General features: G+C 37.7%; 1 protein-coding gene across 5 annotated transcripts in view; it reads right to left on the reverse strand.

Moving 5' to 3' along the window:
- Arid4b (AT-rich interaction domain 4B) overlaps positions 1 to 25,282 on the reverse strand; it is a 118,195-nt gene that overhangs the window by 47,680 nt on the left and 45,233 nt on the right. For all 5 annotated transcript variants that reach the window (XM_052727000.1, XM_052727002.1, XM_052727001.1 and 2 more), the window contains exons 3-10: positions 22,535 to 22,645; positions 19,117 to 19,182; positions 17,476 to 17,566; positions 15,023 to 15,102; positions 11,111 to 11,202; positions 6,476 to 6,614; positions 2,944 to 3,023; positions 891 to 967 (exon numbers count right to left, since the gene is read on the reverse strand). In XM_052727000.1, the coding sequence (XP_052582960.1) occupies positions 891 to 967; positions 2,944 to 3,023; positions 6,476 to 6,614; positions 11,111 to 11,202; positions 15,023 to 15,102; positions 17,476 to 17,566; positions 19,117 to 19,182; positions 22,535 to 22,645 (736 nt within the window). The remainder of the gene's footprint in view (positions 1 to 890; positions 968 to 2,943; positions 3,024 to 6,475; positions 6,615 to 11,110; positions 11,203 to 15,022; positions 15,103 to 17,475; positions 17,567 to 19,116; positions 19,183 to 22,534; positions 22,646 to 25,282) is intronic.

Raw genomic sequence — 25,282 nt, forward strand, 5'->3', positions numbered from 1 at the left:
GAAGGGTTCTTAGATAAAAACAAATACAAGAGGAAACAAGCAATTTTCTTCTTTTAAACAGAAATTAAGCTTATGTACTAAAAACAAATTTAAAATAGATGAGTCGATGTTTTATTCAGCAATTACTAAATAGTACCATATCAAGCACAAAAAAAATAACTTGAAATGTTCTTTGGAACTCTAACTGAACCAAACTTGAAATTCTGTTAATAATAAGTTTAAACTAAAATTGGCTAGAAACAATTTTTTATACTATGTGGTATTAATTATAAAAATCGTAATTTGTTATGATTTTAAGGCAGTCTACTGACCGTTAACAGGTGAAGAAAAGTGAAAACAGTAATTTACAATGGGAAAAAAAGAAATAACAAAGGCAATTACAGCATTATATCTTCTCTGTCAGATATAACTATTAGAGTCTTTTGCCTAGGATATATATTAGCAAAGTTAACAAATCAAAATTACCCACATTCTTATTTTGTCATCCCTGTAAACTGATAATGAGTTTACCAGAGAAAATTCAAATTACTGAAATAGCTAATAATGTTTTTTTAACTGCTGTTCCAGATTATTACCTTAATTAGAACTTCTACCAAAGAAAGATGTATAACAAGATACATGAGTTTTCAAAATGTAAATCTACTGAAAAATGTTAATAAGTAAAAGAAAACTTAAAAAAGTCAAAAAAATTAATTTATGCCAGGTGGTGGCGGCACGTGCCTTTAAAGTCAGCACTTGGAAGGTAGAGGCAGGGAGATCTCTGTGAGTTCAAGCCCATCCTGGTCTAAAGAGTGAGTTCTAGGGCAGTTACACAGAAAAACTGTCCAATTAAAAAAAAAAAAACAACGAGTTTTAAATGACTTATAATCTCTCCAAGCCTGTTTCCTTACCTTGTTTTAATAGAGCATCGGGCTTCAGTGCAGTGTCACTAGTAATTTCATGGACATCTTTTCTTGGAACTGAAGTACTGCATTATTCAATTATAAAGATGAGAAAATGAGAGATTAAGACCACAGTCATCAAATCATAGACAAATACCAAAAAAATGAGAACATTAATATGGTAATAAAAACAACTATATATAGGGCTATAAGTCCCAAATCACACACTGTCTATGTTAGAATCCTGCCTTAAGATTTGTTTCATTTATACCTGGGTTCAAATTCCAGAACCAGAAAAGAGGGAAATGGTATCAAACAGTCCTCTGTCTAGAAACAAATGCTGAACCTCTACAGCAATGTAATAATGAAAACAAGCATTTGGATGATAGAATACATAAATCGAATGAGGAAGAAATCAACAGTAAAACTTGCCATTATCTTGGGATAATAGTGAAATTAGTTTAAGGTAGGATGAAAATATGCCTGTTAATAAGATAAATTTCTCTAGTTTTTCTTTGTTCTGGGGGTGTTCTCAACAATGTTTCAAGAATTATTTTAGGATTACAAATTAACTTCTAAAATGAAATTAGACTTCTTATGGAATGCCTCAAGCCTAAGGAGAGTTATGCAAAAGACTGGGACAGGTTAAATAATAAATACCATTTATTATTCTCTAATTTAAGTAAACTAAAATCTGGCTTCTATATATTTGGTTTGTACTAATCATCCCCCCCCCACCACCACCACCACCAAAAACAATTAAAAAAAAAAACAAACCCAAATTGTGAAAACAGAATTTTCAATGCTCCTTCTCTTTAAAACCTTGTTTGGTGGCTAGAAAGATGGTTCAGGGGTCAAGAGTGCCGTCTGTTCTTCAAAAAGACCAGAATTTGATCCCTAGCACCCATAAGGAAGCTCACTACCGTCTGCAACTCCAGATCCAGGGGATCTGACACCCTCTTTTGGTCTCCAAGGACAACAGAAACACAAAAGTGTACACAGACATACATGCAGGCAAAACATTCATACACATAAAATTAAATTTAAAAAAATTAAATCTTTTATTTTAAAAATTTCAGGCATACAAAAGTGGGTAACAATTGTGCAAATAAGTCTCATACACACCTCAATCACATCACAGCACTCAGAAACTCAGTCACTGTTTCATTTGCAGCTCTACATAACTCCCTCCCACCTCCACACATTATATACTTCATTTTTCATTATGAATTTTTAAAACACTTTAATGAAAGTATATTATTAAATATCTAAACACGATTACCTTTTCTAGTTTTAGCCAGATGTAACTGGCAAATGAAACTGTACATATTTAAAGCATACAATGTGATAATTTAACACACACATACTATAAGAAATGACTGCCACAATTCAATTAATTAACACATCTATTACCCTACAGAGTTACCTTTTGAGGGAATGGAGCGGGGAGTGAGAAATATCAAGTACATAAGATGTGTCAAGAACTACAACTGCCACATTATATGGAAGACTCTGAAGCATGAAACTGAACTCTTATGCCCTATAACTACCATCTCCCCATCCCTCTACTCCCCCAAATGTAATAATCAAGAGCAAACCCTAAGACCCCTGACATGGCCCAGCAGGTAAAGATACGTGGTGTCAAGCCTAAGAGCCTGAATTGAGTCCCCATAACCCACATGGTAGAAGGAGAAACAACTCCGACAAGCTGTCTTCTGACCTCTACATGTACACTATGACACTAACACACGCCCCCACCACAAGTAAATAAACAACACTGAAGAAATACAGCATATTAGGAGCTCATTAGATCCATTAAACATCAAATCTGCCTAAAAGAACCATCAAGTTATACATGACTAAGATACTGCTATGTCTATGGTAGCAGACCCAGTGAGTAAAGAAAGACACCCTAAGACTTCCAGAGAGTGTGAAAGCCATTCTCTTTGAAATATAAAGGCATAAGGCCAAAAGGAATAACTAAACTCATCATTTAACACCCTAATTTGGAAACCCTGGCTTATATGGGATAGATTCTAAAAATCACACGAACAATACTTACAATTTGCCATCTTTGAAAGATCGAACAAGAATATTGTCTTTTTTCACAGCAATCTCATCACTACAGTCAGGACAAACCACCTTTAAAAGAAAGTATAGAACTATCATAAGTCAAAGTATATTTAGTTATTTACACACCCGCTATCTAAATGTTTCTGAAGGTGTAGGGCAGCACTATGGGGCTGAAGAAAGGACAAGGGCCAGTGTACCCAGAGTCTCATATACCAAATGCTAAGCCTTCAATAAAAACTAAAAGCTTGTAGAATGATCTAACACAAAAGTATGTTGTAAAAGATTTGCTTTACAGCTGGGCATAGGGACACATGCCTTTAACCCTAGCACCAGGAAGCAGAAGCAGGCAGGTCTCTGCTCCATGAGTTCAATCCTGAGAACCCAGGTGGTGTTAGGAGAGAACTAACCAACAAGCTGTCTTCTGACCTCCACATGCACACTGTACGTAAGGCCATGGCATATGCCCCATGAATAAGTGCAATTTCAAAATTAAAATAAATAAATAATGAATCATTGGGACAATGAGATGGCTCAGTGAGTAGATTCCTGCTGTCAAGACTGACAATCTGGGTTAGATTACTAAGGACTAGCACTGTAGGAGAGAACTAATTTCCACAGATTTGTCCTCTGACCTCCACAGGCATGTGCTAGCACTCACACACACCAAAAATAAATAAATAAAAATGTAAAAAAAAAAAAAAGTCTTGCTATGAAGAAAATGGCCCACATAAGTGTAAGAGCTGAAAGCTACAGCTACTGTAGTTACCTAGGCGAATAATGACTTGCATGTCAAGTAATGGCAACAGAAAATTAAAGGGATGAAAAGCACCAGACAGACAAGAGGAAAAACTTGGTTTTGTCTTTTGCAAATGGCATGTAAAAGGAAAGCTACTAAAGGGGCTGAGAGGAAGGAGAAAATAAAGAGTCTGGGTCTCAAGCTTCAAGATGACTAACTGGCAAATATATAAGTCTTGTACTCAGCCAAGTTAATACAATTTAGGGATCAAAATCTTATTAAGCCAAATGTTATGTAATCAAAACACTTCAGGAGGCAGAGGCAGGAATATCAGGAGTTCAAGGCTGCCCTCAACTACTCATCAAGTTTTAGGCCAGCCTGTCTCAAAATAAAACATTAAAAAAACAAACAAAAAGTATTCTGAAACTTGCAACCCACCAGCTCCCTATGAGCTACAGATTTTGTAAATGCACATACAGCTGTTCATCATGGTATTCCCTAGTACCAACTGAAGCTATAAAGAGAAGAGGCGATAACCCTAAAGAGTACAGTCACATTTTTATAAACTTGAATCACAACACTATAATTAGTTAGGAGAACTTAATGAAGACTGAAAAGGAAGACCATGAAATCGCCAAACTTGAGATTTCCTTACTTTAAAAAGGGAATATATACCACTTATTTCCTAGTTTCAATTAAGATTAAATGAGGCTACTTACCTGGTTTGAAACAAGGGTCCAAAAAAGGGTTTATAAAAAGATACTTTCACTGGGCTCAGCCTAGTGATACCAGCACATGGAAAGCTAAGGCAGGATGTTCTTTAGTTCAAGATCTGTCTAATTACACAGAAAAATATTATCTCAAGAAATAACAAAAGACATGCTGGAGAGATGTCTCAGTTAAGAATACTTCATGCTCTTCCAGCAGAGCCAAGTTTCATTCCTAGCACCCATGTCAGGTGGCTCACAAACACTTGTATTCAGTGTCTTCTAACCTCATAGGCACCCTCACACACATGGTATACACACACACAGAAACACAGATACATAAAATTATTTAAATTTAACTTTAAAAAAATTTTCAAAAAGTCTTGGGCTGGGAGATGAGTCAGATAGTAAAGTATTTGTCATGCAAGCAATAGGACATGAATTAGAATCCCTAGCAATTATAGAAAGCCAGGAATGGCTAGGTGGTAGTGGCACACGCTTTTAATTCCAGTACTTGAGAGGCAGAGACAGGCAGATCTCTGTGAGATAGAGGCCAGTCTGGTGGTCTATAGAGAGTTCCAGGACAGTCAAGGCTACACAGAGAAACCCTGTCTCAAAAACCAAAAATAAAGCCAGGAGTGGCAGCCTGACCCTAGAACCCCATTAGGGGCGGGGGTAGGGGAGTCCTGATTTGGCTAATCAAAGTCACAGAGTTTGTGTGCATATGTGGCTAAGTTGTTTTTTTTACAGAAGTACATTTTATTTGCACATGTAAACAGTGTCTTTATCAAAATGTGCCCCCCCCCCCTTCTAGCATTCCTCTTTAAAACTTTTTTTTTTTTTTTTTAACAGTCTTGGGGTAAGGAGAGTACTGCAGGAGTGTGTAGATCAGAGGACAAATTGCAGGAGTCAGTTCTCTGCTTCTACTCATAAGTTTCAGGTCTTGAACTCAGGTCATCGGGGCTGGTGGTTAAGCTAAACCTTTACCAGCTGAGCTATGGCTGACCCGGCAATAAGAATATGAGTGTCAATTCACAAAAAGTCTGCCCTTCTTTTGCATTTTAGACTTCATAGTGGACTTAGAAGTTCCAAAAGTTTACATCATGATTTTTCTACCCAAAATACCCAGTTTCTTCATTATAAAAACCACCTCTCTTAGACATCGCCAAGACTTGTTTGTACTGAAAAAATTTGGGAAATAATCTTTATTGATTTAATGATGCTAGACACTCTCTCCTATTTTGTACCTAAAAAACCCCACTGGTAGAAAAGCCAATGTTTCCCTGATAAACTCAGCTAGTTAAAAAACTAAACTGTTCCTAGCCAGGCATGGGTGGTACACACCTGTAACCCTGGCTCTTGGGAGGTGAAGGTAGGAGGATCAAGAATTTAAAGTCAACCTAATTACACAGATAACTGGAGGCCAAACTGCACTACACGAAACCTTGTCTTTAAAAGGGAGGGGGAAGTGAATGGCTCAACAGTAACATGGTTTAGTGGTTAAGAGCACGTGTTGCTCCTGCACAGGACCCAGGTTCAGTTTCCAACACCCACTTGGCAGCTCACAGTTGTTTATAATTTCAACTTCAAGGGATCCAGCAACCTCTTCTGGCCTCCACAGGTACATATACACACATAAAAGCAAATATTCATACACATAAAATAAAATTGTATATATTTTATGTATATAAGTGCTCTATCTGAATACAGAGCCGGCATGCTAGAAGAGGGCATCAGATCCCACTATAGATAGTTGTGAACTAACTACTCTGTGGGTGCTGGGAATTAAACTTAGTACCTCTGAAGAGGAGTCAGTGCTCTTAAATGCAGAATCATCTCCTAGGCGTCCCCAAATACGTATTTTAAAAAAACAAAAATTTAGCCAGGCAGTGGTGGTGCATGCCTTTAATCCCAACACTTGGAAGGCAGAGGCAGAGGCAGGCGGATCTCTGTGAATTCGAGGCCAGCCTGGTCTACAGAGTGAGCTCCAGGACAGTCAAGGCTACACAGAGAAACCCTGTCTCGAAAAGCCCCCTCCCCCCCCAAAAAAAATTAGTCTTTCATACTCAAATACTTACCAGTGCAGGAAACCACAGTGCTTTCTTTTTATCCAAACTAACATAATCTACACAAACAACTTTGCCTAGTAGCTCATCAGTCTGTTTCCTATCATCCTCATCGTCGTCACTGGATGAGGAGGAAGATTCCTCCTCTGGTCTAGAAAGAAAGGGAAAAAAAAAAGACATTCTCATTTACCTTCAGGAAGATAAATAAACCAACAGTTAGCAGGCTATTTCAGAACTTTCCCACTTTCCCCAAAAGCTGAAAATTAACTGTTTTCCATTTTAAATCATTCTTTAAATCTCCAAACAGTAACAGCAAGCTTATCTTCAAACAAAAGTACATCATACCCTCACAAACTTTTGAATTTACTATTTTGAAAAATAAGGGAGAAGGAAGGCATAGGCATAGTAGTGCACACCTATAATTCCAACCAACAGTCAGGAGGACTAGGCATGGGGATCTGAAGTTTGAGGCTAGCCTGAGTTACAGTTACATAGCAAGACACGTCGAAAAAGATAAAACAAAGATTAAGGAGAAAAACCAGAAGAGCACAACCAGTCCCCAAATCTTCAAAAAGCTGAAGGCCCATACTACATATCCCAGTACTATACTACAAGATAGGAGATCCCGGGGTCAAATTGTAAACACTCAAGGAGATAGTCTTCTGGCATTCCTAATACTGAGCAAACTTGAAAAGGGAGAAGGCAAGGGTTGGAGAGATGGCTGCTCAGGGGTTAAGAACACTGGCTACTCTTCGAGAGGAACAGGTTAGATTCTCAACACTCATGTGGTGGCTCACAAACCTCTCTAACTCTAGTTCCATGGGAATCAATGCCCACTTCTGGCCTCTGTGGGCAATGCATATATATATGGTAGTGCACAGACATACATGCAGGCAAAACACCCATACACAGAAAATCAAATCTAAAACAAAAAGGCAGATTTTCTTTTTAACTGGAAGTTACTTTGAGGGGGCAAGGAGACAATCTAGTTAAGAAACCACCACAGCAATCCTTAACAGCAAATGAACCGAGGAGTTCAGCATGGTTCTTTTGTGTTGTTGTAAAATACCTTACTGGGCTACTAAATGAGGAAGATGTCAACTATCAAAAAGAAGAATCTGAAATCAGGCACTATACTTCCTTGACATTAGAAAAAAGCTGCACATAATCCCATAAAAGGGAGAAAAAGACAAAGAAAACAGATACTTTATATTGAGTATCATGACAAGAAAATCCACAATTAATACTGAAAAAAAGGTTTCTAACAACTAACAGCTCAAACTCAATTCTAGTTTCAACAAGCCTTTTTATTTCAGACAAGTCGGAACCAATTTCATACTTCATGTGTTATAGACTTTTAAAAGATTAATTTTAGGAGGAAAAAAAGTATCTTTTGGAATCAGACAACAGCAAAGTAGCAACCCCTGAACAATTTTGTGAGCATACTTAAAATTCTAAGTAATAAAATTTTAAAAGGCATTGTTTATAATATGCAAACCAAAGTCACAGACCTATAAATATTAAATTAAGACATTAATTTTCCAGATAATTGTTAGCACTGTTACAGGGTAAAAGTTCTGCTCATAAAAAACCTCTGTTAGGAAAAAAAAAAAAATCAGTGCAAATTTCGTTAGGTTTTATTCCTGATGGGAAGTGACAGCAGAAGCTCGTCTTCCTAAACAAATTTTTAACAGGTTATTAAAAATAAAACAGTAGCCAGGCGGTGGCGGCACACGCCTTTAATCCCCAGGCGGATCTCTGTGAGTTCAAGGCTCTATACAGAGCGAGATGCAGGACAGGCACCAAAACTACACAAAGAAACCCTATCTTGAAAAAAAAAACAAACAAAGAAAAACAGTAACAAAGCTAGGGAGAAAAGCTCAGGGAAACAAGTCTATAATTCTAAACATTGTATTTTGTGATGATATTTTATTTGTGCTGTAACAAATAAAGCTTGCCTGGAGATCAGAGTGTGGAGCTAGCCACTAGAGATCAGGCAGTGGTGGCACACACCTTTAACATCCCAGTACTTGGGATCTCATGCCTTTAATTCCAGCACTTGGGAGGAGGAAACAGAAAATGATAAGGCTGGGTGGAGACAGGAGCTCCAGCCTTTCAGTCTGAGGATTTCTAAAGGTAAGAAGCCTTTCTAGTGGCTGGCTGCTCTGCTAACTTTCACCCTGATATCTGACCCTGGGTTTTTATTATTAAGACCAACTAGAATTTGTGCCACATACTTCCTTGGGCAGAATAAAACACAACCTCTGTCCAGAACAGGAACACAGTAAGCGTAAAATGCAGTTCAGTTACACAGTAAGAACAATAACTTACTTTAAATAATTAACAAGGTAAAGTTGGTCTTGAAAAATTCTTGGACTTAACTAAGATTAACTATAGGCAGGCTGTAAATTAAGTGGAAGGTGTCAAAAACAATTTCAGAATAAATGAGGCAGATATGTAGATTTACAGTTGCTGAAAGAAAAACAAAGGTAGTTCTACAATATTGGGACAATGAAGTCCTGGGAAACCTAGGAAAATATAACCTTACATTTGTACAAAAAGAAATTGGTTGTTTTGGTTGTTTGTAACAAGGTCTTGTTATGTATCCCAGGTTGATTGCAAATTTGTCATCTACCTGCTTCAGCCTCCCAAGAGCTAGGATTACAGGGGGATGCCAGACCAGGCCTGGCTAAACATCCATTTGAAGTGACCACTGTTAGAACCATAATGAAGACATTTTTCAAAGGAGTAAGTGAAAAGGAAATGAAGGTCACAAGAATGCCCTTACAATCTAGGTCCAAGACTCTGTTGTAGAGATAAGAAACAGGAGGGCGAACTCTGAGGAAATGTAGGTAAAGAGAGGGGTATTTCAAGTTGTGATATTTACTTACAATGCCCCAAGCAAGAACACTGTCAGAACCCTCAGCATTGAGACCACCAACCACAGTAGTGAGAGGTAAGCAATAGCCAGGAAAACCAGAAACAGACAGAGGTGGGTTTCATCTCCAAAACCCCCCAGCTTTCAAACATCACATGTGTCTAATACAATTCCAAATCCCATCTCTCACTGCATGAGATTCTCAACAGAATAACTGATTTAATATGTTTGCTAGTTACTAAGAAGCAGCACCTACATAACTTCATTCTCATGTTCAATGTTGAACTGTTTTTTTCTTTAACATTAAAGACTTTCTAGTAGGTCTTTTAGTCATTTTAATAGATCAAATGGGTGATGTGTAAAATGGTAAAATATTGAAATTTTACTATAATTTTCAAAATTAAAAAAAAAAATTCTTAGCCAAGTGGTGGTGGTGCATGCCTTTAATCCCAGGCAGAGGCAGGCATATCTCTGTGAGTTCCATGTCATCCTGTTCTACAGACTTGAGTTCCAAGCCAGCCAGGAGGGAGATCTCTTTACATACTGACATTTGATCATGATACGTTTTCATGTAAATACATGATCATTCTATTTAGTCCTTGCATTCTAGACTTTGCACTGGGACTGCTCCTCCAGTCAAGCTTATCCAAACACCCTCAAACCTGTACTTGCTATATAAGCAGTGTGTGTGTGTGTGTGTGTGTGTGTGTGTGTGTGTGTGAAGTATCTGTGTGTGTACAGGAGCGAGAGAGGACACCCACGGAAGTCAAAAGTCATCAAATCCCCTGGAGCTGGAGTTACAGTGGTAGCCCAGTGTGGGTGGGTACTGGGACTAAACTGGTCCTCTGCAAGGGAAGCAGTAGTTCTTAACCGCTGAGCCATCTCTCCATATAGTTATCTTCACCAGTGGATGTGAGACTGAAATTAAACAGTATGAGTGTGCTTACCCACCTTGAGGGTTCAGAAACAATCAGACTTAATATCTGACTTTATATACTGAAAGCATTCACTTAAGGTTTTTAATAATCCAATATTTATTTTTAGTTGTGTAACAATATTTTATTTCAGAGTTATATTTTGTTTTTAATATATAATTTTTAATCCAAATCATTAATATTTTTTTTTTTTTTTTTTTTTTTTTTTGGTTTTTCGAGACAGGGTTTCTCTGTGTAGCTTTGCGCCTTTCCTGGAACTCACTTGGTAGCCCAGGCTGGCCTCGAACTCACAGAGATCCGCCTGGCTCTGCCTCCCGAGTGCTGGGATTAAAGGCGTGCGCCACCACCGCCCGGCTTCAAATCATTAATTTTTATAAAGAAAACATCTGAGAGAATAAATGTTAAAATTATTTCTGTAGTCCCATCCACTCCAACTTCTGTTTCTTGCTTCAAGGAAGTTGTTTAACCCTTCAAAGTATTTGTCTCATAGGTACTAAGAAAGAAAACCACCACTATAATAGGAGATGAAATTTTATCGATGACATTTAAAGGCACAATATCAGAAAACAAGCTGATGGGGACAATGGACTAGTTCTACTCCAAAAGCAGCATCAAGATATATGAGAAAGGCCTGGAGGTAAACCTAGCTGTTACGGCTGGCAGACATGCATGGAGCTTAGGTCCATGATAGTAAGTCCAAATCGCTACTAGAACTAATATCACCGAAAGATCTCATTAGCATTTTGCAAATTACAATTTATAAAACATAACTATTGAAACAACACTGGAAAGAAATGAATTCAAGTTCACTAACAGTTATGAAAATTGACTTACATGTGATTAGATCTTCTTCCTCTATTTGTTTTCTTTCCTATGACTGGAGTGCCAAAATGCTCAGGGTTGGTGAGTGGGAGCTGGTCTAGTGTCTGTGGGTGAGAACACAAACCCATCAAAAGTTGTTACTTCTTCATTTTAAAACAAACCAGTGAAATATGCTCATATTTTGAAATTAAATTTTTTTCTCTCAAAGAAGGCTACATCTTTCCTAATCAAAGAAAATTCTAGCTTCAAAGCTTTAGAATAAAGATGAATGAGCCCATACTTGGAGAGGGGAAGAAGAGAGGGGAAAAAAAAGCCCTAGCAGCCTGTCTAGAAGATTCATTAAGGCCACACACACCCAAAAGTCACTAAGATACAAAACAACCAATAGCTTACCCAAAACACACATATGAAGTAGACTCCTACTTATAAGGGTTAATTCCTGGGATGAGGCCAATCACAGCTCAAAAATTTTCCTTGCCCATAGTAAATCAGAATTCATTAAAAAAAACTGCAACAAGTAACTGAAACAAAATTAACCATCAAGATAAGCACCAGTAGCTGGAAAGGGGGCTCCAAAGATATAATTTGTCAAATGTTTTCTGCCTTAAATCTTTTCTAAATAAAATGTTTAAAATATGACTTTTACTATTTAATTTCTTGTTTTCCTTTTAATCTGCAGCACACAATATAAGTGCTGTTATGAAAATGAGTATCCTTCCTTGATATTAACTACACATCACACCAGAATGCACTTTTCACAAGCTTCTCTTGTCCTTTTTTCAGCCTTTATTTCCTGAAAGTATATCTAAAAACCTAAGGTAGCACTTCAAAGACACTACCTTAATTAACTTTGACCCTTTGATGATCAGTGTTGACAATGTGTCTATTTTCTTTTCAACACACACACACTTTTTCCCCCTCCCTTTCCCACCAACAGAATGCTTGCTATTAGGAGATTTTTTTCTGAGTGCTGGGGAAATGATGTATTCCTGGGAAAATTGTCAAAGACAAAAATAAGGCTGAGGAACTTAAAGTAAGATTTCTTAAAGTTCCATATTAGAGTATTATAAAAAGAGTTATCTATGTTAGGGCAGAGCACTTGCTGAGCATGCACAAGGACCTAGGTTTGATCCTGAGCACCCTGAAAGAGAAACCAAATAAAGGGAAAGGAATACACAGATGTAGGTTGCATTCCCTTCTATATACTCTTCTTACCAAGCCTTAATATAGTAAAATTATAAAATATTTCTCACTGCTTAACTAATATTTTTCCCCTCTAGTAGAGGGTAAGCTACTCAAGTAGAAACACTCATGTCCACACAGCTCATCAGTGTCCTTAGCACAGCACTGGCACATAGGAAGTAGTTAATACATCACACCCTTATTATCCTAACTTCCCTTCAGCAAAACATAAATCAAAGTGTACACCTGCAGAGACACGGAAAACACCCTCCCTGAAGGCACCATAAACATGTAGCTCCTGTTCATACTATTTCGGCCTATACCTGACTTATGAATCCAGCTTTAAATTTGCTTTTTTTCTTTTTTTTTTTTTTTTTTTAATTTTATTTGAGACAGAGTTTCTCTGAGGAGTACTGGCTGTTCTAGAACTTACTCTGTAGACCATGCTGGCCTAGAACTCAGAGATCCACCTGCTTCTACCTCCCAACTGCTGGGATTAAAGATATGTGCCTCCATCTGACTTAAATTATTCTGATAAAAGAAAAACTATTATATTAGATATTCCTTTACACCAAGCCTTCATCAGGTGAAAAGTCAGGGTTTTAAGACCTTGTATTCACTTACTAGCAATAACTGGATATGTGATCTAAAACTCATAAATGCAGAAAGGGTATTTCATCATGTCACTTTCCCCAAAGTATTCTGACTTCTTGTATATAACCCTTCAAAAGCTGGGTATGCTGGTACGAAGCTGTAATCCCAGAACTTGGGAGAAATGGAAGAGGTTCATGCCACAAGTTCAATATATGCCCAGGCTACAGAGAGAGCAACTACAAAAAGTCAACACAACAACAAACCTATAAAACTAAGCCAAATTGTGATGACACATACCTACAATTCTAGCACTTTAAGAAAGCTTTGAGGAGATAAGGCAGAAAATCAGAATTTCAAGATAAACCTCAACTAACTAGCAAGTTCAAGGTCAGCCAGTGATGCATTGAGAGACCTTGTCTCAAAAGAACAAAAAAACAAAACAAACAAAAACCTCTCCTTCAAATACAATCCAATAATTATTTACTGAAGGCTCTTATATAGAAAACACTGCTGGGGAAAGGAGGAATCACCAAGAAAAGAAAATGTGGTTTTCCCCCCATAAAACAGTTTAAATTTTATATAGGGGAAGTAAGTAACAAAAAGATCACATAGCAAGAGTACTAGAGGAAAAGTCCAAAAAAGATAAAGGATGAAGTGATCTAATTTGGGCAAAAAGCCCATATTATACAGCAGAAAGCATTTCTGGTAGCCTTAAGAGAAGATTCCAGCAAGTGGAGAGGATTTGGGCTCAACAGGAACCAAGACAGGAGAGTACAAGCCACAGTCTGGAAACATTAAGCAGTCTAAAAGTGGTGGACTCTGAGAAATTTAAAATATAAATGAGGATTCAATCGTTGAAGGAAGCTTAAGTATTTTTAAAACGAAACATGGTCTAACATATGATAAATAATACTAAAGTGTCCCATAACAAGCATTCATTTAAACAAAGAGGACAAAGATATGATAGTTCAATTACACTGTGTATCAGTCACTTTTGACAGGATGAACTGGACCACACATCATGTTACATTGTGATGCTGACTCAAGTTCCTGAGTTCAGATCCCTGACTCAGCTTTCAAGTAAAGAGCTGGCTTTGGTGCTAGAAAGTGCTAGTCTGACTAGTTCAGTCCATCAGTATCCTAACCAATTAATTAGGGGTGATCAACGACAGTAATCATGGATAATGCAGAGAAGGTGACAATGTACGTAAGTCACTTAGCAAAGCCTGTGGTAGACACATGCACTTCATTCTGTCTGACTAACGAGTGCTTAGCTCCCTTCCTGTGCCAGGCACTAGAGCAGGAACTATGATCAAAGCAATGAAGAGGATAAATCACCCACTCTTGTGATACATGCTACCTAGGAAGGCAAACCTCAAAAACAAACAAATAAAATATACATTTTAATGTCAGAGAATGATTAACATTATGAAAAAGGAGAAATCAATGTGAAAAGATAAAGAGGGTGATTTCAGAAGGGGCAGCCAGACAAAGCTACAGCAATGTCAATATGAAGAAGTTCTGACTACTTGTCATCTTTATAGCCTTCCACTCTTCTTTTTAAGTATTTTTATTAATTCTTAAGAAATCTTTGAACTCTTATACAACCTGAGTGGGACAATAAACCAGACACTTCTTTCTCATAATTACTTACAAATTACATAAAGCTATAAAGAAAGCCAGGCACAGTAGGATACGGAAGCAAGAGAATTAAGAGTTCAAGGCCAGAATCTATTTAAAAAGAAAAATAAAAATAAAAAATAAAAAAAAGAGGCAACTTCAAGGAAAAGTACCAAAATGCTTTAAACAACAAAGAAAACAAAATGTGGTGTTTGAACTCAGGGCTTTCAACACAGTTTACAGATGACATCATAACGACACTTAAGTACTCAGGAATTTCCTAATTAACAGGTTTGTGAGCTGAATTGAAAAAGCAGAACTTTACTCCCTCCATACAAAATATGTCAAGTCAGACATAGTGGCGGACTTTAATCCTAGCACTCAGGAGGCAGAGGCAGGTGGATTCTGTTGAGTTTGAGGCCAGCCTGGTCTAAACAGTGAGTTCCAGGACAGCCAGAGCTACAAAGTTAGACCATGTCTAATAAAAAGAAAACCTTGTAGATATATTCATTCACTGCAAACACTTACTTCACTTTCAGCAAAATGCCTCTCTCCTTTCAGGCATAACGAAGATCGTCTCAATGTCTTCTCGTCTCCATCATCGAAAACTGTGCAAGGAGGTAAGAATGGAAGCAACTGAGAAACTTTTCTAAGAGTAACAAGAAGATGTCAGAAACATTAAGTTTTTCTAAGTGCAAATAGTCCCATTTTTAAGAATTACATTTGGAATTCGGTTCACGTTTCATGTTTTTTAACAAATAACTTTAATTATAGTTATTAGAGTAGTTTGCTGTTTCTAGCAAAACACATCTTAAACATAAATATATATATTATATATATACACACTATATATGTGTATATGTGTGTATGTGTGTGTGTCTTGGGCCAGTGAAATGACTCAGTGGATAAAGATACTTGCTGCCACACTTGGAAGACCCAAATGAACAGGAGAACAGAGAATTGATTCCTACAAGTTGTCCTCTAACCTCTATATACATGCTATAGCACACATTCCATCACCACCACCACCACCACCGACCGCCCCCCACACACATATAAATAAATAATTTGAAAACTCCTTCTAACACACACACAAAAAGGTGGCATTTCAAGAGGAAATCATTTAAATACTCATTAATCTCTCTCAAAATGGTGAAGAAAGAAAAGCAAGTCTTCCTGCTGGTAAACACCCATGTGATTTACCTCAGATACGGGAAGCTCACAAATTTATATACCATCTGTCCCCTCCCCCGAAAAAATACTCACATCTCCATTACAGTAAGGTTCCTCAATCCGAACACTCCCCACATTCAAACTGCACCAGACAAGGGGCTGTGTGACAGGCCTTACACAATGGGGATCTCCACCCAAGAAAGACTCCTTCCCAGCTGTCAAAATCAAAACTGTTCCCAGATATTGCCAAATGTTCCCTGAGGTGGCAAAACTATGATTTGCTGATTTAAGGTACTACTATGACTGATAAAGGTATTAACTTATTTGACTGTGATAACTGTGTTACAACTTGAAAATTGCTGAACATACAGAACACATGTCTATTTTATGATATGAAGAACTTCAAGAAACCCTATATTCCTTTGAAACCCTGGACAGAGTACAGTTATTTCAAATAAAATTATCAGATCTGAATTTCAAATTTTTATTGTGTGTGTGTGTGTGTGTGTGTGTGTGTGTGTGTGTGTGTGTGTCCTAGTTCACCACTGGGATGAAATACCATGACCAAAATAACTTGTTGAGAAAAGGGTTTATTTGACTTACATTTCTAACTTCTACATTACAGTCCATCATTGAAGGAAGCGGGACAGGAATTCAAAAAGGGCAAGAATATGGAGGCAGGAGCTGATGCAAAGGCCATGGAAGGGGTGCTGCTTACTGGTTGCTTCACTTGGCTTGTTCAGCCTGATTTCTTATAGAACCCAGAACCACCAGACTAGGAGTGACCCCATCCATAATGGGCTGGGTCCTCCCACATCAATTACTAAGTAAGGAAATGACTTACAGGTATTTATCTTCTCAAGGTATTTTCTTAGAGGCTCCCTTCTCTCCAATGACTCTAACCTGTGTCAAGTTTACGTAAAACAAACTAGCACAATGTATATGTGTGTATACTTGCATGCATATGCCACAGACAGATCAGAGGACAACTTGTACAAGTTGGTTCCCTCCTTCCATCATGTAGATACCAGAGATTTAACTGTGGGGTTCAGGTTTGATGGTGAATGTCTTTATTCAGAGGACACTTCACTGGCCCTCAGCACTAGGAAAGCTGAGACAAGAGGCTTGAGTTGAGGCTAACCTGGGCTACACATCCTGATACATAACACACACACACACACACACACACACACACACACACACACACACTCACTCAACTTGACAAAAATTTCAAAGGACTAGTGACATTAGTCTGACAAGGACTGGGGAAACACACTCATACACTGACTATGGCAATCTTCAAAACAGGCGTGCAGTTTTCACTCAAGTTAAAAAGCCCATGTCCCTTCAACCTCTATTTGCTCCTCAGTACACAAGAAAAAATATTAGGATGATATGCACACACTGGACAATCATTCACCACTGTAACAGCAAGACTGGCAGAATTGAAAAAGAATGAGAGTATATCCAGCCACTAAAAGAAATTCTGTTATACAACATGTTGGGCAGATACCACAACTGAGCTCTGGACTTAGAAATGATAAAGATGGAGAAACAATTTCTTTAACATATATGTTGAAGTGAAAAGTATTCAATTACATACTTTATATACTAAATAATTTCAAATTATATGTACATATATACAGCTTAGAAATATTTTTTTAAGATCTAGAAGACAACCAATACTAGTAACAGCATCTATAGCATTAGTCAAGAAAATTTAATCCAGGAAATCTGGCTCTATCTGCATTGTTGTAACATAAATTTCGTATAAATAAAAATGAATATTTAATAGAAAATTGTCTTACCTACAGTGTACCAACTTGCATCTGTCAGTTTATTGATAACAGCTTCCTGATAGGCACCATCAAGATTCTTCACTTCCACAATAGCTCCTACCTAAAATATTATTTAAATATTAGAAAAAAATTTTAAAGACAAATGAACCAAAAGGCAATAAATAACAACACCAAACCTTGTTTGTGTTTTTTTTAATGAATACATGGTGATGAATGAAACAGCTACTGGCTTGATCTGCGTTGAAGATGCCTGTAGTTTTACTGACAATACTTTCCTACCTATCATCAGTGAAAATGTCCATATAGTGGGTAAGGTAAATACATCGAAGTGTTACTAAGAAAGCAGTTTTGCCCCCATAGGCCTGTAAAAGGGTAGTGAGAACTCCCAGGGGTCATTACAGTGTGATGAGAAGCACTGCCTGTGAAAAAAACTATCTTTCCTCCATCCTTCCACCTTTCTTTCAAGAAAGCTAATGATGGATAGAGGTAATTAAAAAAGTCCTGAGCTCCCTTTGAGGGTTAGACTGTCCCCCTGCTGACAGGCATTTACAGTACTTTCTATCTCATCATAAAAATGCTGGTATTTACACTTGCAAAGTATTTACAGTGATGATTAAACAGTCTTGGTGGTAGATACCCATGGGCCCGTGCCAGAACAAGGCAAGCCAGTAAAGAACAATGGTGCTATGCCTACAAGGGAGGCATAGGCTTGTGTACTGAGAATCCAAAGAGCACATCTTCTCAACCACAGGCTGTGAACCTGTCTGAATCTTGGCGCTGACATTAATGCTTGTAAAACTGGAGTCAAATTACTTCTTTCCTTCAGTTTCCTCTTCTATAGAGCTGTTCTCAAGACTAAATAAAATACTAGATACAGAAAGACTTGGCATACCACTAGCACACATTAAGCGCTAAGCAGGTGGTAGCTAAAGTCATAACTGTATATGCCTTTGTCCTCTGGTCCTTGCAAGTGACAAATGAGTACATCAAATGTTAAAGATGATGCCTATACAATAGAAATGATAGGAAATTGTTTTTACAAGTCAAGAGTTAATAATAAAAAACATTTTTAACTGAAGGGTTTTAGAAGTCCACAGTAGCAAGTAATATATTTTTTCTGCAAAGATCTACAAAATGTTTCTTCACTCTTCTTAGTATTCCCTAGGATTCCTCAAGCCCAGACAGTGGGCAATTTCATACACAGTGGTTTCCTGAACTCCCTGTGGCTCACGTACTGGAAAACAGAAGGTAAAGGAACATCTATCCCACTAGTGAATGAAAAACAAACAGTCAACCTCCCAGTTACCCTCCAAAGATTTAATCTGCCAGCAGATGGCTCCAAAATCAAGAGCGCTGGATTTTGTTTTAATTTTCTCACTTTTTAGAGCATAGCACTTATATCTTACACCTCTTATTCCTGGAAAACCCATTCATGCAGTGAATGAAAACCTGTATGAAAGCAGTCACTGCTTCCTTGATGTTCATTTCATTTTTAAAAAGATTTTGCTATCATTTCAGATATGATTTAGCATTAAATATATTCCAATTAGGGGAAACTATATATCGCATTAATAATGATGAATAGTCAATGAATTAAAAGGCAAAAGATCAAATATCAGTCTCCAACCAAAATTAAAGATAATGACTCACCTTCAGTGGGCCTTTTATGTGGTCATCCTGAACTTCCACTGTTGAAGAATCATGTCTAAAGGTCACCTAGAAAATATGAATCCAATTAATCACACATGCGCGCACACACAACAATATTAGTTCATCTATGTACAAATAACACAAACTAAATAAAGATCCCCAGTCTAAATAAGAGGCCAAACACTAAATGGATTAATAGAAAACTTGTTTAAATAGATTTTCTTTTCAAAATGAAAATAACCACTGAGAGACACAACGCCTACAAGGCTGGGTGTTCTACCTATCATACTGTATTCTATCACTTATTATTACTTTAGCTCTACAACTTTTGTCTGTAAAATTTGAGGAAAAGAAGATGCACCGACCTTAAGTCTATGGGTAATTGTATCATTTTGTGAAGGCCTAATTTAATATAAGCACTGGCTATAAACTTGTTTTTTCTGTTGTTTTGTTTGGAATCACCACCACCACCACCCACCCACAGACAGTGTTTCCCTGTGTAGCTCTGGCTGTACTCAAACTTAAGAGATCTGCCTGCCTCTTGCCTCCCACTGTCCAGCTTTGTTTTGGATTTTTTGAGGCACCATCTCATTATGTGGCTCAGCCTGGCCTCGGGCTCCTTATCCAAGCACTACAGGTGTGTACTACCACACCCAATGGGCAGAACAGTTACTCAGAACTAAGTATCAGATTCAAGGATCACATTTAATATCCAAGGTCATGGATAGTAAGTAGTTCAGAGGTAAAGAACTTGACACAGAAAGCCCTTGACTCAATCCCCAGCATGGAGAAGAGACACAGAAGCACCCCTCAAAACTCTATTCCCCTTTTGTTGAAAAGAAAACCAATGAACAGAAAGTTTAAATGGTCCAGGATCATAGAATCACAACATGATAGAGCGAAGATTCAAACATTGCTAATTTTCCCCAGGATTTTCTGTACTTTGTATCAGTACCATGGAAAACAGAGAATAATAAGTTAAAAATAAATTTTTTTTTAAAGATAGATCTCACTACATACCCCAGGCTATCCTAGAACTCCCTATGTAGACCAGGGTGGCCTAAAAATCAGAAATCTGCTTTCCTCTGCCTTCCAAGTACTGAGATTAAAGCCACTAAGGCCAGAAAAAAAAGCTTAATTAGCTGGTAAAAAGCATCACAGAGCCAGGTATGGTAATGCATGCCTTTAATCCCCTAAGAGAATCTCTGTAAATCCAAGCTCAGCCTGGTCTACACAGCAAGTTCCAGAACAGCCAGAACTACATAGAGTCTCTGTCTCAAAAACCAAAATAAAAAAAAAGTACCATATTTAATACTGACATTGTCTTGAGCGCTATACAAAAGAATTCCTTAATAATTGATGCATAGCCAGGTGGTGGTGGGACACGCCTTTAATCCTAGCACTCAGAGGCAGACAAAGGTGGATCTCTGTGAGTTTGAAGCCAGCCTAGTCTACAGAGCAAGTTCCAGGACAGCCAGGGCTACACAGTGAAACCCTGTCTCGAACCCCTCCCCCCAAAAAACCTGATGCATTAGCATGTTCTTTATTAGAGTCTTGTGGTCAACAGGGAACAGGCTCACTCACAAACCAACTATGAAAAGAGATTTTATATTATACAGCATCCCACACATTTTAGTGTCACACAAAAGCAGCATTAAGATTAAATCTTAACACTAGAATCCCAACATCTTCAGATAATATTTGGTGTGGAATAAATGTCCAACAGATTGAAGCTGATAGTAAAGAAATGTATCACAAAATCTGCTTAAGATGTATTCACTTTGTTTGAGACAGGATGTCTCTATGTAGCCCTGACTATCCTGGAATTCCCTATATAGACCAGGCTGACCTAAAAACGCAGAGGTCTGCCTGCCTCTGCCTCTGCTTCCCAAGTGCTGGGATTAACGGCGCATGCCACCACTGCCCGGCTTGATAATGGGTTTTTCTTCATTCCTAGGATGGTGGTGACAAATAACTAGGTGCTCAGGAAACAGAAGTATACAATGCCAGAGAGAACAAGAAAAGTCACTGTAAGTCACCCACCTAACCACATTAACAAAGCAACTCCAGGACCAGCCTGTGAAAAGGAAAAGATGGTGTGGCCCAGATGAACATCCTTTGTGTTCATGGTTAATTTAGAGGCCTTATTACAGTTTTTAGCCAGAATAGAAATCAGAATTGCCCAGGAAGCTTTAACACATGCTTAAGAGAGACACTCAGGCATCAAGTACAGAACTCTTCTGGGGAAATATCATACCTCTTCCACTTGGTTAATTATTCAAAATAATGTTTGCATGGTTATCTGCTCATCTACAATGTACACTCTCCTTCCATCTAACAGAGTCCCCTGAAAGGTCATGCCACCCAGTACATTACTAGCAAGTGAGGAGGTACCCATAACACTAAGCTGTTTCACTGGTCCTCAGTTTTCACTGTCCTGAATTTTCCAAATATAAAGGCATCTTTCTTCTATTAAACACACACATTCACTCATTCACCTATTCATACTTTGTGCTCCTATCTTCAAACCCAGGCAGGGCCTTACTTAGGGCAGGCAGGTGTTCCATCACTAGGCTCCAAATCTAGTCCCTTTCACCTGTTTTTGAAATGGAGAATCTATTTTCTCCAAGCTGGTCTCTAACTCCTAAACTGAAAAGATCTTCCTGCCTCCGCCTTGGAAATAGTTGGAACCAAAGGTGCACCTCACCAGGCTTATGGCAATTCCCTAAAATGAAAGCAATTAAATTTACATTTGTCCATTAACTGAGCCAAAACTCAAGTGCTTCAGAAAGATTTTTTTTCCAAAAAGGCATAGGGCCAAGTGTCAGGTGGCATACACCTGCAATTCCAACACTCAGAAGGTTGCAGCTTGAAGCCTGCTGTGAGTTTAAGGAAGGGAGAGAAACAAAAGAAAGATGGGCTGGAGATATGGCTCCATAGTAGGTAGAATACTTGCCTAGGATTCCCAAGGCCCAAGATTCCATCCTAGAATCACAAAAAGGGCGGTAGGATGATGTTGTAGAGGGAAACATATAGCCCTGGCTGGCTAGAAACTTGATATGGAGACCAGGATAGCCTCTGCCTCCTGAGGACTAGTGTTAAAGGAATGTACCACTATGCCTGGCCATCGTTTTCATAGAATAAACCTAAAGAATCAAATTAGATGGTTTCTAAGATCCTTTCCAACACTAAAATAGCAACCCAAAAGAACCAAATCTTCAGTGAATTTGCTTATCAGCTGTGATAAGCAAGTTTTATTCCAATTTGAGTATTTTAAAACCACAAATATTGTTTAGTTTGGGAATGGTTTTATAGTCACCACTTTTAAAAACTCATTTTGCACAAAAATAATTTTTAGATTTTTTAGACTTCAATTATCAAATATTTAAAGACTATTAAATGACAAATAATACTGTACCTTGACTTTGACAAGTCTTTTTGCAGTCTTGATCTTGGCTTCACAAAAGGCTCCTCTGTATTTGGCACTCACATCAGTGCCCACTGTCAAATAGGGAGGCTCATCGAGGGCCTAAAAATGCAAAGAAATAGAACCTGATTTAAACTGCTAAACTTTTTCCCTATAATCAGGCTTCAGAATACATCTAATCTTGTTACAGCAATTTAAATTAGAATAATGAAATGTACTTTAAACAAGCAACCTATAAAATACTATGAATTAAAAATAATAAAATGTGCATCATATTAATTAAATGTACCTCATATAAAACAAAAAGACATTTTTCCTGTTAAACATATATGGTTCATAAGATCACTCACAGATGCACCTTTCTATTTAAGGTTCCCACCATCTATTCAATAATCCATTGACTTATTAAAATATGTGGTTATTATATGACCACTCAATTTGCTAGTTAGCGGATCTTAAATCTCAAGGCACAAACAAATGTCTTCTGACAGGCTGTACCTTGTAGCCATCCAGATTCAGGATGGTTCTGTTCTTGATCTCCAGAATTCTAAGACAGAATAAAAGACATGCATGTGTTCCCAACTACTGCTGAAAGCCACATGAAGTAATCCATCCTGTACTGTCACAAACTACTGGCAAAATGCTTTAATATGGATTCACTGTTGGTCTGCTCTTCTGCCTTAAATAATACACTGCTCACTTGTGGTTTTGATTTTACTGGTTCTAATCTGGCTGCTTTGATTTTTACAGTAGGCTGCATTTCTACACTGGATCTTACATTCATCAATTCCATAGCCAAAGGAAGATTATGTAATCAGCTTTTCCCAAAACTATTTTATAAGTACTAACAGCCTAAGATGTTCACCAAAAAAGAGGCAGCAAGTCTGAAAAAAATTCATTATTGAATAATCCATCTCTTTTAAAAATTCATAAATATGCTAAAAGCCTTAAAAGCCCTACAATAAAGACAAATATTCAAAATTTTCAGCATGTCCCAATCTATTTGTCCAAACCCCTTTCCTCTTAATATCATCAACATCCTCCAGAAATCCCAAAAAGCATGCAGTACAAAATACTGCCATAAGCACAAGAACTTAGCTCACCTGCAGCATAGAGACTTCAATCTAAGCTCAAACCTAATGTTCTAGCTAATGAACAAGGAACAATCCATCTCAAGAGAATACAGAGATTCCAATGTTACAATCAATTGCTTGCAACTCTATCTACGATGTCTACCATGGCATTCAGCTCTGGCTACAATTAGGCATACATGTGCCCCAGGATAGCTAGGAAGGCAGCCCAACATATCAATATAATTTGTAGATGACAACATCTTGTCTAAATGTCAAAAAGTTGGACCCAAACTTAAAAAAAGTTTGTCTATGGCCATACTACACCCAATCTTGCCTGATCTTGAAAGCTAAACAGGGTCAGGCCTGGTTAGTACTTGGATAAGAGACTGCCTGGGAATACCGAGTACTGTGGGCTATAAATAAATATAAGTGAGTGAATGAACGAACGAACGAATGAATGAACAAACAAATAAAATGGATGGATGGATGGATGGATGGATAGATAGATAGATAGATAGATAGATAGATAAATGAGTTAAGTAAGATCTCACTATATACAACCTAGGTGGGCACTGAATTCAAGAACAACTTTTCTCAGCCTCTTGAGCAGAAATTACATGCATGTGTCACAAAAGGTTTTGTATTGCTGTTTGTTCTTTGAAACAGGATCTCTGAACCTATGAAGTCCTGGTTTGCCTGAAATAGCTATGTAGACCAAGCAGACCTCAAGCTCACTGATAGATCCACCTGTCTCTGCCTCCGAGTGCTGGGATCAAAGATATGTCCACCATGCCCAGCCTGAAAAATGTTTTGTTTTTTAATATCAAATCAAGCATATACTTAAATTTTTTTAAAATATTTTAGTGTGCATAATAAGTTTGCACCACAACATTTGTGAAGATCTGAAGAACGTCTGTGGGAGTCAATTATTCTCTTCCAGCATGTAGGTTCCAGGTCACGAGACTTGGCAACAAGCATCCCTACCAATATGCTTTCTTAAATTAGATGTCTATTAGTAAAGCAGTACATTTAGGATGTATTAAGAATGAAGAACCACTTCTTCATTGTTCTTAATGTTTTAGTGTTAACCACAACTTGGTAACTTACATGTTTTTTATTATTCATTTTTATGTGTTTGGACTGTATGTATGTCTGTGCACATGTGTTCAGTGACCATGGAGGCCAGAAGAGGACGCCAGATCCCCTCAGACTGGACTTAAAGATAGTTGTGAGACACCATGTTGGTGCTGGGAATCAAACCCCAAAACTCTGGAAGAGCAGCCAGTATTCTTAATCATCTCTCTATCTCGTTTATGTTGCTCTTTAAAGGTTCACAAATGCGTATCTCCTATCCACCCATCTTAGCCCTCTTAAAATACCATTTTCCTTGGCCAAACTCCATACAGGATGGATTTAGTGGCTTTATTTTTACAAAGAATAAGGAAGGGGAAGGGTGTCAATCTTTTGTAATAATCATTAAAGAATACACATATGAAATCATCACATTGTATCTTATATACCATCTTTATCAATTAAGTATTTTCAAATTAGGAAAAAACTTTAAGGAAACTTCAGTTCATTTTGTGGTTAAGCAGTTAGGCAGGGACAGTCTTCATGACCATATCACAACTACTCTCCACAACTCACAACTTTTATTAGCAATGCA

Source organism: Peromyscus californicus, unplaced genomic scaffold (assembly GCF_007827085.1).
Source record: "Peromyscus californicus insignis strain IS unplaced genomic scaffold, ASM782708v3 Scaffold_8__1_contigs__length_139910024, whole genome shotgun sequence".
NCBI classification, from domain to species: domain Eukaryota; kingdom Metazoa; phylum Chordata; class Mammalia; order Rodentia; family Cricetidae; genus Peromyscus; species Peromyscus californicus.